This window comes from Schistocerca nitens, chromosome 3 (genome assembly GCF_023898315.1).
Source record: "Schistocerca nitens isolate TAMUIC-IGC-003100 chromosome 3, iqSchNite1.1, whole genome shotgun sequence".
Taxonomy (NCBI): Eukaryota; Metazoa; Arthropoda; class Insecta; order Orthoptera; family Acrididae; genus Schistocerca; species Schistocerca nitens.
In genome coordinates, this window is record NC_064616.1 from 653,868,938 (window position 1) to 653,882,007 (window position 13,070).

General features: G+C 40.9%; 1 protein-coding gene across 1 annotated transcript in view; it reads left to right on the top strand.

Annotated features, from left to right (window-relative positions):
• The window catches only part of LOC126249697 (katanin p60 ATPase-containing subunit A-like 1), a 168,503-nt gene extending 155,806 nt beyond the window's left edge, over nucleotides 1-12,697 (top strand). The window contains exons 8-9 of the mRNA XM_049951375.1: nucleotides 9,372-9,498; nucleotides 12,404-12,697. Coding sequence (XP_049807332.1) covers nucleotides 9,372-9,498; nucleotides 12,404-12,602 — 326 coding nt within the window. The 3' untranslated portion in view covers nucleotides 12,603-12,697. The remainder of the gene's footprint in view (nucleotides 1-9,371; nucleotides 9,499-12,403) is intronic.
• The last annotated feature ends 373 nt before the right edge of the window (nucleotides 12,698-13,070 follow it).

The window sequence follows — 13,070 nt, forward strand, 5'->3', positions numbered from 1 at the left end:
CTAAAAGGGCCTTTTCAGGTAACGTCAACATGCTGCGACTGCTGGCGCATCTGATTCTCTCTCTCATTAGAGCTCCTTTTATACATGATTGTCATGCGCAGTCATTGACGTTTTGCTGTCCAGCACCATCTGTTGGACATTTTGTGAACTTTGGGTTTTTTTTGTTCTAATAAAACCCCATGTCATTCCAAACATGTGTCAATTTTTACCTCTCTATCAACATTATTCCATAGTTTATTAAGTTTTCCAATTTATACTGACTTTTGATCACCCGGTACATTAACTGACCTGAAAATCATTTTGATATTTCTTATGTAACAGGAAAAGCACTAAGTGATGAGGAAAAGTATTAACATCTGACACAGTCTTCAGAACCACGTTGAATTATGAATATCCACAGTAGGCAGAGGGTAGACAAGAAAGAGTTTCAGTTGGATTGGCTAAAGGAATACTCGTGGCTAGTCTGTAGCCAAAAACAGCATGGTGCATAATGTTTGTCTTGCATACTATTTTCTGGTCTAGGTAATAGGGGAAATCATTCTGTAGCTCTAGGATCCTTAGCACTCGTCCACTTTGCAAATACACTCTGATATAAAATGAAAAAGAATTCTGAATATGACAGAAATCAGTAGATGTTCTGTGCATCTACAGACAAACAAACGATTACAGTTTCAGAAAATTTGGACAATTTATTCAAGAGAATATGTGCTCATATTCTTCTTTATTTTTGCATGCATCTATAATATTATGTGGAATAATTGATTTCATGTTTGTTTTTGTTTCATGTAGGACTAAAATAGAAACTGTTTCATTGCATAGTGTAGTATGAACTCATGTAAAGTTGTTCCTGCTTACTAATCTGTGTGTGCACTGCTCATTTTAAAGGTATTACAAGTTTATTCCTCATATTCTGCTTTACTTTAGATTGCATCCATTTTTATACTTTCTCACATTTAATGGAATACTCCATGTTACCAGCTTTTGACATAATTGGTAGTCAGCTTTATTACATCTTGTCATGGAGTGAGTATGTATTTCTGCTTTGTATTGTATGCTTCTTGCCACTAAGTGTCGTTTGTAATCATAGTAATGGACACCCTTAACAGTGACTACTGACAATACATTTTAGCAGAAGTCAATGAACTACAATCATCCTTCCACACCAGCAAAAATTTGAAAGAAATTGAAAGGAAATAAAACACACACACACAAACTTTCATAATTTGATCTACTAGTGAATCCTGTATAACTAGAGTTTGCTAAATGCAGTAGTATTCAGTTCAGTGAAAATGTTTTCACAATATAGCACACAATCCGATGTACAAATATGCACTTCAATGTAGAATATTTTTTTCTAATTATAATATCTTGCACAATAACCACAAACTCTGTCACTAATATTACAAAACATACTCAGTGGCAAGAAGCAACACAGTTCAATGCAGAAATACATCCTCATTGCATGAAAAGATGTAATAAAGTTGAATACCATTTCTGTCAAAAGCTGCTAAATGGAGGTCCCCATTAATCCACTGGATTATACAACTTATACAGTTGGCACACAGCCAGCCACAGGTTTCAAGTCTGTTATTAAATTGCCAGCTGTGAGACGGGCTGAGCAGCTATAGCGCCTCCTTAGTGTTTCTTCTTCGCTGTTACTAGATGGCATGAACGTAATATACCATTGGAAAGCTGAGAAATCGGTCTGTTTCACAGTGAGTAACACTATTTCTTTCGATATTTTACGAGTTATAAGCAATCACTTTCAGGTTTTGTTTGGTTTATTCTCCCCAGTCCCATCGAGAAAACACCCCCCCCCCCCCCCAAGAAGTTGTGCAGTGTGCAAAGCAAGGAAGAAGAAAAGTGATACATGATATGAATGTGAGAAACTCTAGTGGCGTTGAACATGCCTACATTTTTTGGTTATATCACACCAACAAAAACTTCTAAAACAGTATTATCTTCATTCCTCAACAATTCAATAAATAGTGAGAATAGATTTATAAAGGACTGTTATCAAAAATATATATAATTTTGAGGAAAGTGTGTAAGACAACATATGATGATTTTCGGAAATTTAAATAGTAAATGTAGGGTCAACTATGGGAAAAATATTAGTAAGTCGCTGGGTGAAATGGGAGAAAGTGTGAAAAATGGATGTGAACTAAAATAAAGTAGAATATGAGCAATATACTTACAATGCACTTAAACTGAGCAGTTCACATTCGTATCTGTAGGCAGGAACAAATGTCAACAGAACACTATGCAGCAAAACCAATTTCTGTTTTATGTGAAACAAAAACAAATATGGAAATATTTACTCCAACAAATAATACAGATGCAAGCAAAATACAATCAGAATATTCACAGTGCAGTTCAAAGAATTTAATACACACAGGAAGACATATCAGGAACACAATGCGATGAAACCCACTTCTGTTTACTGTGAAACAAAATCAAATACGGAAGACATTAAATCACTCGATAAGAAAGCGAGATGTTGAACTGATAAATTTGCAGTGCTCCAAATGTCATGGCAGAGAATCGAGGTCATGTCACACACACACACACACACACACACACACACACACACACACACACACTAGAATGTTGGCACCCACAAAGATAATATACTAAGATTTATACAAAAAACTTAAGATAGTAAACACTAGTCTAGAAAGTAAAATACAAAGGTACAATTCACTTCTTCAAAGAAATACATGGAAACAAAAATGAAACTAAACACTGTGAATAAAACAGAAACTAATATTGCTCCAGGTGCGTCTGTGGAAGTGGTGCCCCAAAAATGCGTGAAACGACCAGAGCTGTCACGACCATCCCAAGTGGCGCGCACGCATGTGAGTCACCAGAAGAAGCAACGGCAGTGCGAACTGAGCTGTTGCACAGTACAGACGCAAATTTCGAGATTGTGTCATTTCAGTCCCGGGACCAGGAGGGTTGAGCTTAATGCGAGCTCCCCACAGACTCATACGGATCTTTGTTTTTCACTCTCCCTTGGTATTCACCTTTGCTTCATCATGTTTGCAAAACACACAGCACCCCCCACGATCATGAGAAAAGTTTCGTTTTGCTCCAGACATGCTTCCACGGTTATCCTGCCCCCACACGACCAGACGACACGCTCGTCACTGAGGAGGGTACACCATCTGGGGTCGGTATACGAGCGGAACTGTTATGCAAAGACAATTATCACGATCAGCAGTTAATGGACATTGCAGACCAATTTCATCTTTGTCACTTGTTCATTTACTTATTTGGCAAAATAATTTTCGGAAAGTGTACTTATCAATTCCTGTTACCACACCGTTGAACAAAGTGTGTGGGTGTGTCAGTAAAATCGGATCACTCTACAACTGACATGTAAGCGGCAATACCCACACGTTCCCGCTTCACTGGTGCCCTCAACATGATCGCTACGCTAAATACGTGGTGATCAACTTTCATCAGTGTGAGTGATGCAGAACCACAAGTGATCTAACACTTTCATCCTCGTGTATGAAGAGAGAGTTCACGAACAAACCGTCATGAACTAGGCGCTAAAGCAAGGCGACAGCTTTGGAAGAACTGCAAAAGACAATAGACAGTGTACAACAGACAATACATGAGCTGCTAGTGTGGAACCAGAGACTGGAGAACAAGTTTACGGGAGTGGCGGAAAGCACAGGATGTGTGTTTTGGTTAGGCTGTCATCCATTTGGCCCCGTGGCCCAATCATGTGGTTCAGCCAAGTGGAGGAGGTTTTCCTGAGCAACAACATCACCTGTGACCTTGCCAAATTTGGATATGTCATGAGCCAGCTAGATCAAGTCTATGCAGCCAAAGTGGGGGATATCACCACCATGCCGACATAGTCTTCATATAAGTGACTAAAAGAGGAGTTAATAAGGTGAATTTCATCATTGCGGGAACAGGTGAATCAGTTGCTGCGCCAACAGGAGTGCAATGACAGGAGGCCATCTCAGTTCCTGCGCCATTTGCGGAGCCTCGCACAGTCAGACATGGTCCTAGACTTGCTATTGCATGCTGTCTGGATGCACAGCCTTCCAGCAAAAGTGCAGGCAGCCATTGCTGCACAAACAGAAATGCAGCTGGACACTGTCATGGACTTGGCTGATAAGGTATGTGATGCACCGGCAACAACACCCAATACCACCGCCGTGGCAGCCTACAATGCTGTTGCCGTGCCTGCAAATTTGACTTTGTAGTGATACGTGTCTCCCATAGTTACCGGTACAGATGCCAACCTGCCCTACCTAGTTCAAGACCTGGCCGCAAAGGTGGCAGCACACAGGTCAACCGGTTGGCACACTCACAAACAGAGAGCAGCAGTCCCCATAGTGGCACAGATTTCGATACCGCCGATCTGGCTCCCACCACCAGCAGCGTGTTACCATCCATTCTGGTGGTAAGCCGACAACATTAGAGCATCAGCTGAGTGGGCACTGCTGGTATCATTCCTGCTTTAGCTACAAAGTGACAAAATGTCGGCCTCCCTGCTTGCACCGAAATGCCAGCTGCAAATGGGCCTAGGTTCACCCAACTGCAGTGCAATATCCAGGCATCTCCTCATAATGGAATGGCCTAGCAGCGTGAAGTACCTCATCTGCATGGGTTCCAATCTGTCTCTTTCCCCTTAATTTATGCTAAGACCTTACTGGAAGGCCTAGACAATCTCTTATGGTGGCAAACAACTCAACAATAAAAATGTACAGCACTTGTCACAGAAATTTGGATCCTGGACTGTGTCACACCTTTCCCTGTAAGTTTGTTGTGGCTGATGTCAACAAACCAATCCTGGTTGCGAATTTCCTTGGTCACAACAACATATTAGCTGACATTACAAGTGCCCTGCTGATTTGACAACAAATTTGGAAATAGTGGGACAGTAACAGCTCGCTGCCTCGTTCAGTGTTGAACTAGTGAAGTTCCCCAGACCATATGCAGACATACTGGACAAATTTCCAGAGTGCACTTGTCTGCCTTGTCCACTGAGACATGTCAAACATTCAGCAGTCCACCACATTATGACTACGCGTGGACCACCAACCTCATACTTTTTCTTTTTTTTTTGTTTGGTTTTAGGGTGCAAAACTGCTATGGTCATTAGCGCCCAGCCTGTGACTTAGGAAACAGTAAAAAAACCTAAACTGAAAATCAGCAGCAATGGGAACAAAGTCATAAAATTGGAGAAACTAAAAGCAGAAGGAAGGCTTAAAAATCCACTACAGAAAGGGGGTGGTTGTCCCCAAAAAAAGCTTCAAATAACTGACGTCATTTCACTAGCACTAATAAACTGGAGAACGCGGTCGGCTGAGCGCGTGTCATCTGCTAAAATCGACGATAGATCAGGCGATAGCTGTAGACGGGCGCGTAACGGATTAAAATAGGGGCATTCAATTAAAAGGTGTCTTACCGTCCACAGCTGAGAGCAGTGGGGACAGAGTGGGGGAGGATCGCCGCTTAAAAGATGTCGATGGCTAAAAAGACAGTGCCCTATCCGGAGTCGAGTTAAAATTACCTCCTCCCGACGACGCGTTCGGGAGGAAGAAGTCCAAGCGCAAGGAAGAGCTTTCACTTCCCGCAATTTATTATTGGGAAGTGTTGACCAATGCGCATGCCATAAATGAGCAACTTTGCGACATAAACCGCTCCGTACATCGGTGAAGGGAAGCAACGGAATAGCTGGCCGAGGAAGAGAGACTGCAGCCTTGGCCGCTATATCGGCCGCCTCATTCCCACAGACACCAGCGTGTCCCGGGAGCCAGAGGAACGCCACCGAGACGCCCCCCAGATGGAGCAAGCGCAGACAGTCCTGAATCCGGTGGACCAGAGGGTGCACAGGGTAAAGAGCTTGGAGACTGAGGAGAGAGCTGAGAGAATCGGAGCAGATAACGTACTGTATCCGCCGATGGCGGCGGATGTAGTGGACAGCCTGGAGAACAGCGTAAAGCTCCGCAGTATACACCGAACACTGGTCGGGAAGCCGAAATTGATTTGGGGAGTCGCCAACAATATAGGCACTCCCTACACTTAACGATGTTTTCGAGCCGTCGGTGTAAATAAATGTGGCGTCCGTCAGTTGTGCACATAGAGCAGCAAATGCCCGACGATAAACAAGTGTAGGGGTACCATCCTTGGGAAATCGACAAAGGTCACGGAGCAGGCAGATCCGGGGACGGAGCCAAGGCGGTGCTGTACCCCAAGTTGTCAAGAAGGTTTTAGGAAAGCGGAAGGAAAGAGAATGGAGCAGTTGACGGAAGCGGACTCCCGGGGGTAGTAGGGAGGAGGAGCGGCCAGCATACCCTACATCAAATGAGGTGTCGAAAAAAAGGGCATGGGCTGGATTAGCAGGCATGGAAGACAGATGGCTAGCATAACGACTTAGAAGGACCGCTCGCCGATTGGACAACGGAGGTTCAGCAGTCTCAGCATAAAGGCTTTCCACAGGGCTAGTGTAAAAAGCTCCAGACACTAAACGTAATCCACGGTGGTGGATAGAGTCGAGACGCCGAAGAATAGACGGCCGAGCAGAGGAGTAGACTATGCTTCCATAATCCAATTTCGAGCGCACTAAGGCGCGATAGAGGCGGAGAAGGACCACTCGGTCCGCTCCCCAGGAGGTACCATTCAGGACACGGAGGGTGTTAAGTGATCGCAGACAGCGAGCCGAAAGATAGGAAACGTGGGAGGACCAGCACAGTTTTCTGTCAAACATAAGACCCAAGAATTTAGCGACGTCTGAAAATGGAAGGTTGACAGGTCCTAGATGTAAGGAGGGCGGAAGAAACTCCTTACGTCGCCAAAAATTAACACAAACGGTCTTACTGGGAGAGAAACGGAAGCCTGTTTCGATGCTCCAAGAGTGGAGGCGGTCGAGACATCCTTGAAGACGTCGTTCAAGAAGGCTGGTCCGTTGAGAGCTGTAGTAGATCGCAAAATCATCCACAAAGAGGGAGCCTGAGACATCGGGAAGGAGACAATCCATAATTGGATTTATAGCGATGGCAAACAGTACAACACTCAGCACGGAGCCCTGGGGTACCCCGTTTTCTTGGGAGAAAGTGCGGGAGAGAGTAGTGTTCACCCGCACCCTAAATGTGTGCTCTGCCATAAATTCGCGAAGAAAAAGGGGCAGCCGGCCTCGAAAGCCCCAAGAGAACAGTGTGCGGAGGATGCCTGTCCTCCAACAGGTATCGTATGCTCTCTCCAGATCAAAAAATATTGCTACCGTTTGGCGTTTCCGGAGAAAATTGTTCATGATATAAGTGGAGAGAGCAACAAGATGGTCAACTGCAGAACGATGCTTTCGGAATCCGCACCAACCAACCTCATACTGTCCACATTGACTTGCACCTGAGTGACTTGCTGTAGTAAAGGCTGAGTTCGAGGCCGTGTTGTGACAGTGCACTGTTCGTCCATCATGCAGCCAATGGTCCTCTGCCTTGCACTTTGTGCCAAAGAAAGATAATTTTTGGTGCCCATAAGGAGACTACCTACCTTAAATGCACAAACGGTGCCAGACCAATACCTCAAACCACACCTGTAGAATTGTAGCCATGCCTTGGTGGGCTCTGTTATACTTAGCAAAATTAACTGCATGAATGTGTTCATGCAGATCCTTGTGGCACCTGAAGACATTCAGAAAACAGTAATTATAATGCCCTTCATTCTTTTTGGAACCTTATACTTGTCATTCGGTCTACAGAATACTGCCCAGACATAGCAGCATTTAGTGGATGGCATTTTACGAGGCATATTTGTGGTATTTTATGTACCTCACTGACATCCTCGTCTATTCGAAGTCATCTGAATGCCCTCACTGCCACGTAACAACCATCATTCAGTGGCTGAGTGAGGCCGGAATAGTCATTAATCCCTCAAAAATTATGTTTGGGGTCACAGAAATTGAGTTTAAAGGGCATTTACTCAGAGCCACCACTGGGTAAGGTGCAGGGGATGTTGAACAAGCCGTGCCCACAGACTGACAAAGGCTTATGCCACTATCTTGACATGATAAATTTTTATCGGTGCCATCTGCCTAATGCCACCACATTGCTGGAACCTCTGACTGTGGTGCTACGTGGTCCTACCATGAAGCCGGCCAGTGTGGCTGTGCAGTTCTAGGTGCTTCAATCTGGAACCGCGTGACCGCTACGGTCGCAGGTTCGAATCCTGCCTCGGGCATGGATGTATGTGATGTCCTTAGGTTAATTAGGTTTAAGTAGTTCTAAGTTCTAGGGGACTGATGACCACAGATGTTAAGTCCCATAGTGCTCAGAGCCATTTGAACCATTTTTTCCTACCTTGAAGGGAGAGACTCTTGTTAACTGGGTGCATGCAATGGAGAGAGGCTTTATTAACTCCAAACGAATCCTTGCAGAAGTGACACTGCTCTCTCATCTGGTGCACGATGCTCAACTGGCCGTGGTCATGAATGCTAGCCAGACAGCTATAGGTGCAGTGCTTCAACAACGCATTGGTGGCAGCTGGCAGATGCTCAGTTTCTTCTCATGGAAGCTTTCAGAGTGGCAACACACATGGAGTGCTTAGGATTGTGAGTTGCTTGCATTCTTCAAGGCAGTAAAATTCTTCCGCCCATTGGTAGAAGCTTGTCCTTTTGTAATTTTCACCAACCACAAGCCCCTAACTCACATATTTTGGTACAATAATACCACATGTACGCCACACCAATACTAGCAGTTGGAGTACGTGTCACAGTTCTTCACAGACATCCTCCATTACCGCAATAAAGAAAAATTTTTATGGAGCAAAAAATAGTACATTCATAGTGAAAAATGCAACAGGAAATGACAGTGAAAGGAAGTTTGTTGACATTAATCAATAGCAGTTGAAACAGAAACAGCAGTATCTTTCATAAATATAATACAACAGCGAAAAATGACATTTCCTAACATTTATACAAACCTAGCAATGCACAGGAAGGAGTAAATTATCCAGCTGTAGGCTCTCTTCCAAGATTTATGTAGTGATCTTGAGGATGTAATGCATATAAAATAATTTTAAAAACAAATTACTCTACACAGAGTATATGCAGAGTTTGTTCTACTGGACAAGTGAAGACCATGTTATGTATCTTAAACCCACTGTATCATTTGAGCACATTCCATAAACTGACTTAGAGACAGTGGATGTCGTAAAGAGTTTGGTGTATCCACACAGTCTGTGTTACTGATGAGAATTAATTCGCCTTCATTACACAGAATAAATCCTATATTATTTGTATGTGGCAGTTTCTTCCTTTCCAATTTCTCTTTCACAAAATTTGTGTAATGGACCCTTTTTTACACAGATTGTCATTACTGATGTCAGGATGTTTCATGTTGTTTCAGATGAAACAAGATCTGCCTTGGTGAAACTATGCCTGGAAGGAGTAAATGTTGATCCCTCTCTAGATACTAACAAAGTTGCTGACAGCCTTAAGGGCTACACAGGATCAGACATAAGTAATGTATGTAGGTAAGTAAAATACAATTTGTTGAAAATCAAAGTACACTAATAAGGCAGAACATTATGACCATCTTTCTTCCATTTAAATGAGGGAAGCTGATAACTGAAGCAACTTGACAAATATGATTTTCCAGTGAATATCACAGATGCGACATGGCTTGAAAAATGAAACAGTGCTGGAGGAGATAAAAGTGCTTGAGAGCACACAATTTATCATTCATGATTGCTCATATCTCTCTGCACCCATGTGTGTGCACTAATTTATCCGTTGACACCAATACATATTATGTCATTCAGCATTACAGGATTCACCTTAGAAAATAGTGTAAAAGAAATGTGTTATCTTCTCTAATAAATCAGGCTTCTTGTTTCCTTATGTTAAATTATGCACCAGAACATACTGGCATCTTGGAGATCACCCGAACAACACACGCATCATGAGACATAAATAAATAGGCCAGTGATCACAATACTATGTTATGAATGGCATCCATCTGTGTTTAGCTCAGCATTACAGAAGGCAATTAGTAATATCCCTGTTATGATCAAGTTTTTATGCCAGTGGTTGACTCACAGAAAATTACATGAATGATCAGTATATTCTTGCTTATAAATGTAGACTGTCACTAATAAAATACTAAATGAAATAGTTAAACATATTAGTAATAGTATTAACTGAAAGAAATTGAATATTATGTACTACTGTCAATCATGCTGCATGGCAGCTTATGTAACAGTGACCCAACTGCTAATGGTTCATACAGTAATTTCATTTCATAAATAACAACAGGTCATACTTATCTCTGTAACATAATAGACCATTATATGAATAAATCACTGCACACTGTTATGATTTAAGCTACTTCATGAAACCATCATTCTCTCATATATCATATAACAAATTAGAGTTAATAAGTCCGACAGACAACAAGCAGCCTTGTTTAACTTTCAAAAAGGAAAAATTCTGCACAGTATGAAGCATGACTTATGGATGCCAGTATGGAATCAGAGGACAATTGAGCCACAGGCTAAAATCCTACCTACATGACAGACAAGAGAAAATAATCTCAGATGGAATCAACATGTAGGTAAGAGGGCTGGAGTCCAAATGGGGAATGGTAAATTATGGAGCCCTACAAGACTCTATCCTGAGTCACCTGCTATTTCTTATCCACAAGCATTGTGATACACTATAAAACATCCCACAAACTTAGAGTTTGATGCCATGTTATTACTTGCAGATGTTCTGAACTGATTCACAGTAAATTCCCTGACAATAAACCTCATCAAAACCAATTATATTTACCTCCATTCTAATCAGGAAAGCCCATAAGAAATTAACACTGCACTTGAGCGCCATCAGATACAGTGGGCATACTGTTTGAAATAATTAGGCATATTAATGAATAACAGGTTTAACTATGAACATCACATCCTTCAAATCTTGAAAAGGATAATCTCCCAACTCTGAGACATCAATGTTTCAAAATCTGCTTATTTTGGTTACTTCCAGTCACTCATCTTGTGGGGCAGTTCACTGATACTGAAAAAAGTCTATCATCCAGAGAAAGATTATCAGAGTGGTGTCTGGAGTGCCTCTAAGAATTTCATGTCCTAATCTTTTGAAGCAAATAGAGATATTAACTACTACCTCTCAAAATCTCTTTTTGATCATGCCATTCATGCTTCACAATACTTCTCAATATGAAATAAATGAATGAGTATGGCCACCGTCAAAACACAAGAAGGAAATGTGGCATACAATGCAACTTGAAGAATTTTCTCTAGTGCAAAAATGTGTAAAATGCACTAGCACAAAAATCTTGAATTCACCTCCAAGTCATATTAAATCCCTACAAGGCAGTAACTGAATATTTAAAAGTAAGCTGAAGCAGTTTCATCTTGAAAAAGTTTGTTCTCTAGAAAAATTCTTTAACAGACACAGGTAAGAGTATTTTCCATATCTATCTGTGCTTTGCTGTTTTATTGTTTCTTTCTTCTTTAATTAGATCTTATAAATCACATTGTGTCCTGTAAGTTATAAAGATGGTTACTGTATTTTATAAATCAAAGGCTGTGTTTAGGTAATATATGAAATTTACATTTTAAACTCTGTAATGACATAAACATACAAAATGAGTTAACAGTTTCAAGTCATTCCACAAGCATGTGTGATCATACAATAATGGGTAAATGGAATGTGTATCAGAATAAATAAATAAAAACACGTTCCACCATTTCTCTGGCAATTTCAGTTTCTGTCTACTGTGAGAGGAATTTTTCATTACATAATAAGTATTCTCAATGGCTTACAACTTAGATGACATTGCAGGCCAATGGATAGATATCATAGCTTTTCAGCAAGCTGTGTGTTAAGTAAACATTGGAATTAAAATGGTGAAAAATTGCGGTGTATATCATGCAATGAAATAGCAATAAATGGTACAGTTGGACAGTTGTAATATATCACCGTCTATCCCACAGCCTTTAGTGAACACAATAAGTGATAAACAGTAACTGGTGTCACATAAGACTGTAGCACTTGATATTTCTGACACATGATGCTTATGAACCAGTACTAATTATCTGTTGTGCTTTGCAGTGACAATCATTGCTGTTGTCAGAATGGTATAGAAACTTGAAGTGGGCAAGATCAGAGAAAATAATGCTTGCTCAGTTTAGTTGTACCAAACATTTGAGTATTGACTCAGATGCAAATTGATGCTGAGGATTCAAACACAAATGGCAGAAGGTCACCTATGTTGTGGTACTGAGTTATGGATTCTAATGTGTTATAGATTTCAGAGCTCAGTATAAAACGCATGAAATGTTACTAAAAAAACCACCCCACTTGATCCTGAAACAGTAAATTAAACCTTTGTGTAATTATTCATGTTTTGTGTGCTCTTCTCAGGGATGCTGCCCTTATGGCAATGAGGCATAAAATATGTGGCAGGAGTCCAGAAGAAATTAAGAAAATCAAGAAAGAAGATGTTGATCTACCAGTAACTATGCAGGATTTTGATGAAGCATTAACAAGATGTAAAAAAAGTGTATCAGCAGGAGACATTGCAAAATATGAAGTTTGGATGGAAGAATTTGGATCTTGCTAGAAACCTTGAAGTGATGATTATTTTTTATGAAGTGTAAAATGACATGTGATATAATTTTCTAGCATGTTTGGACTGAAATAAAGATTATCCATGTATGGTATTCTTAACCTAATCTTTCCCATACTCACTAACCATTATTACTGATTTGCTCATTTTTTGAAACAAAATATTTACTAATTGTGTCTGAACTATTTGTTAAGATTTACTGTGGTGTGTTCTATAGAATCGAACAAAGATATGAAAATTCTTTTGCCTCAATCTCATTCAACAAAAAATTCTCATTAAGAAGAAAGAATTCTTATTGTAGCTTTTGGCTGTCAGCGTTAGTCCTATGTACTTTATATGGGCAGTTTTCTGGTATTAGAATGAGCCCAAGGAGCTTTAGAGTGCATAATATATTTTTTCCTTATCCCTCTTCATACATTATTTTTTAACTTAATCATTTTTCATTGTTGCATATTCTAAACT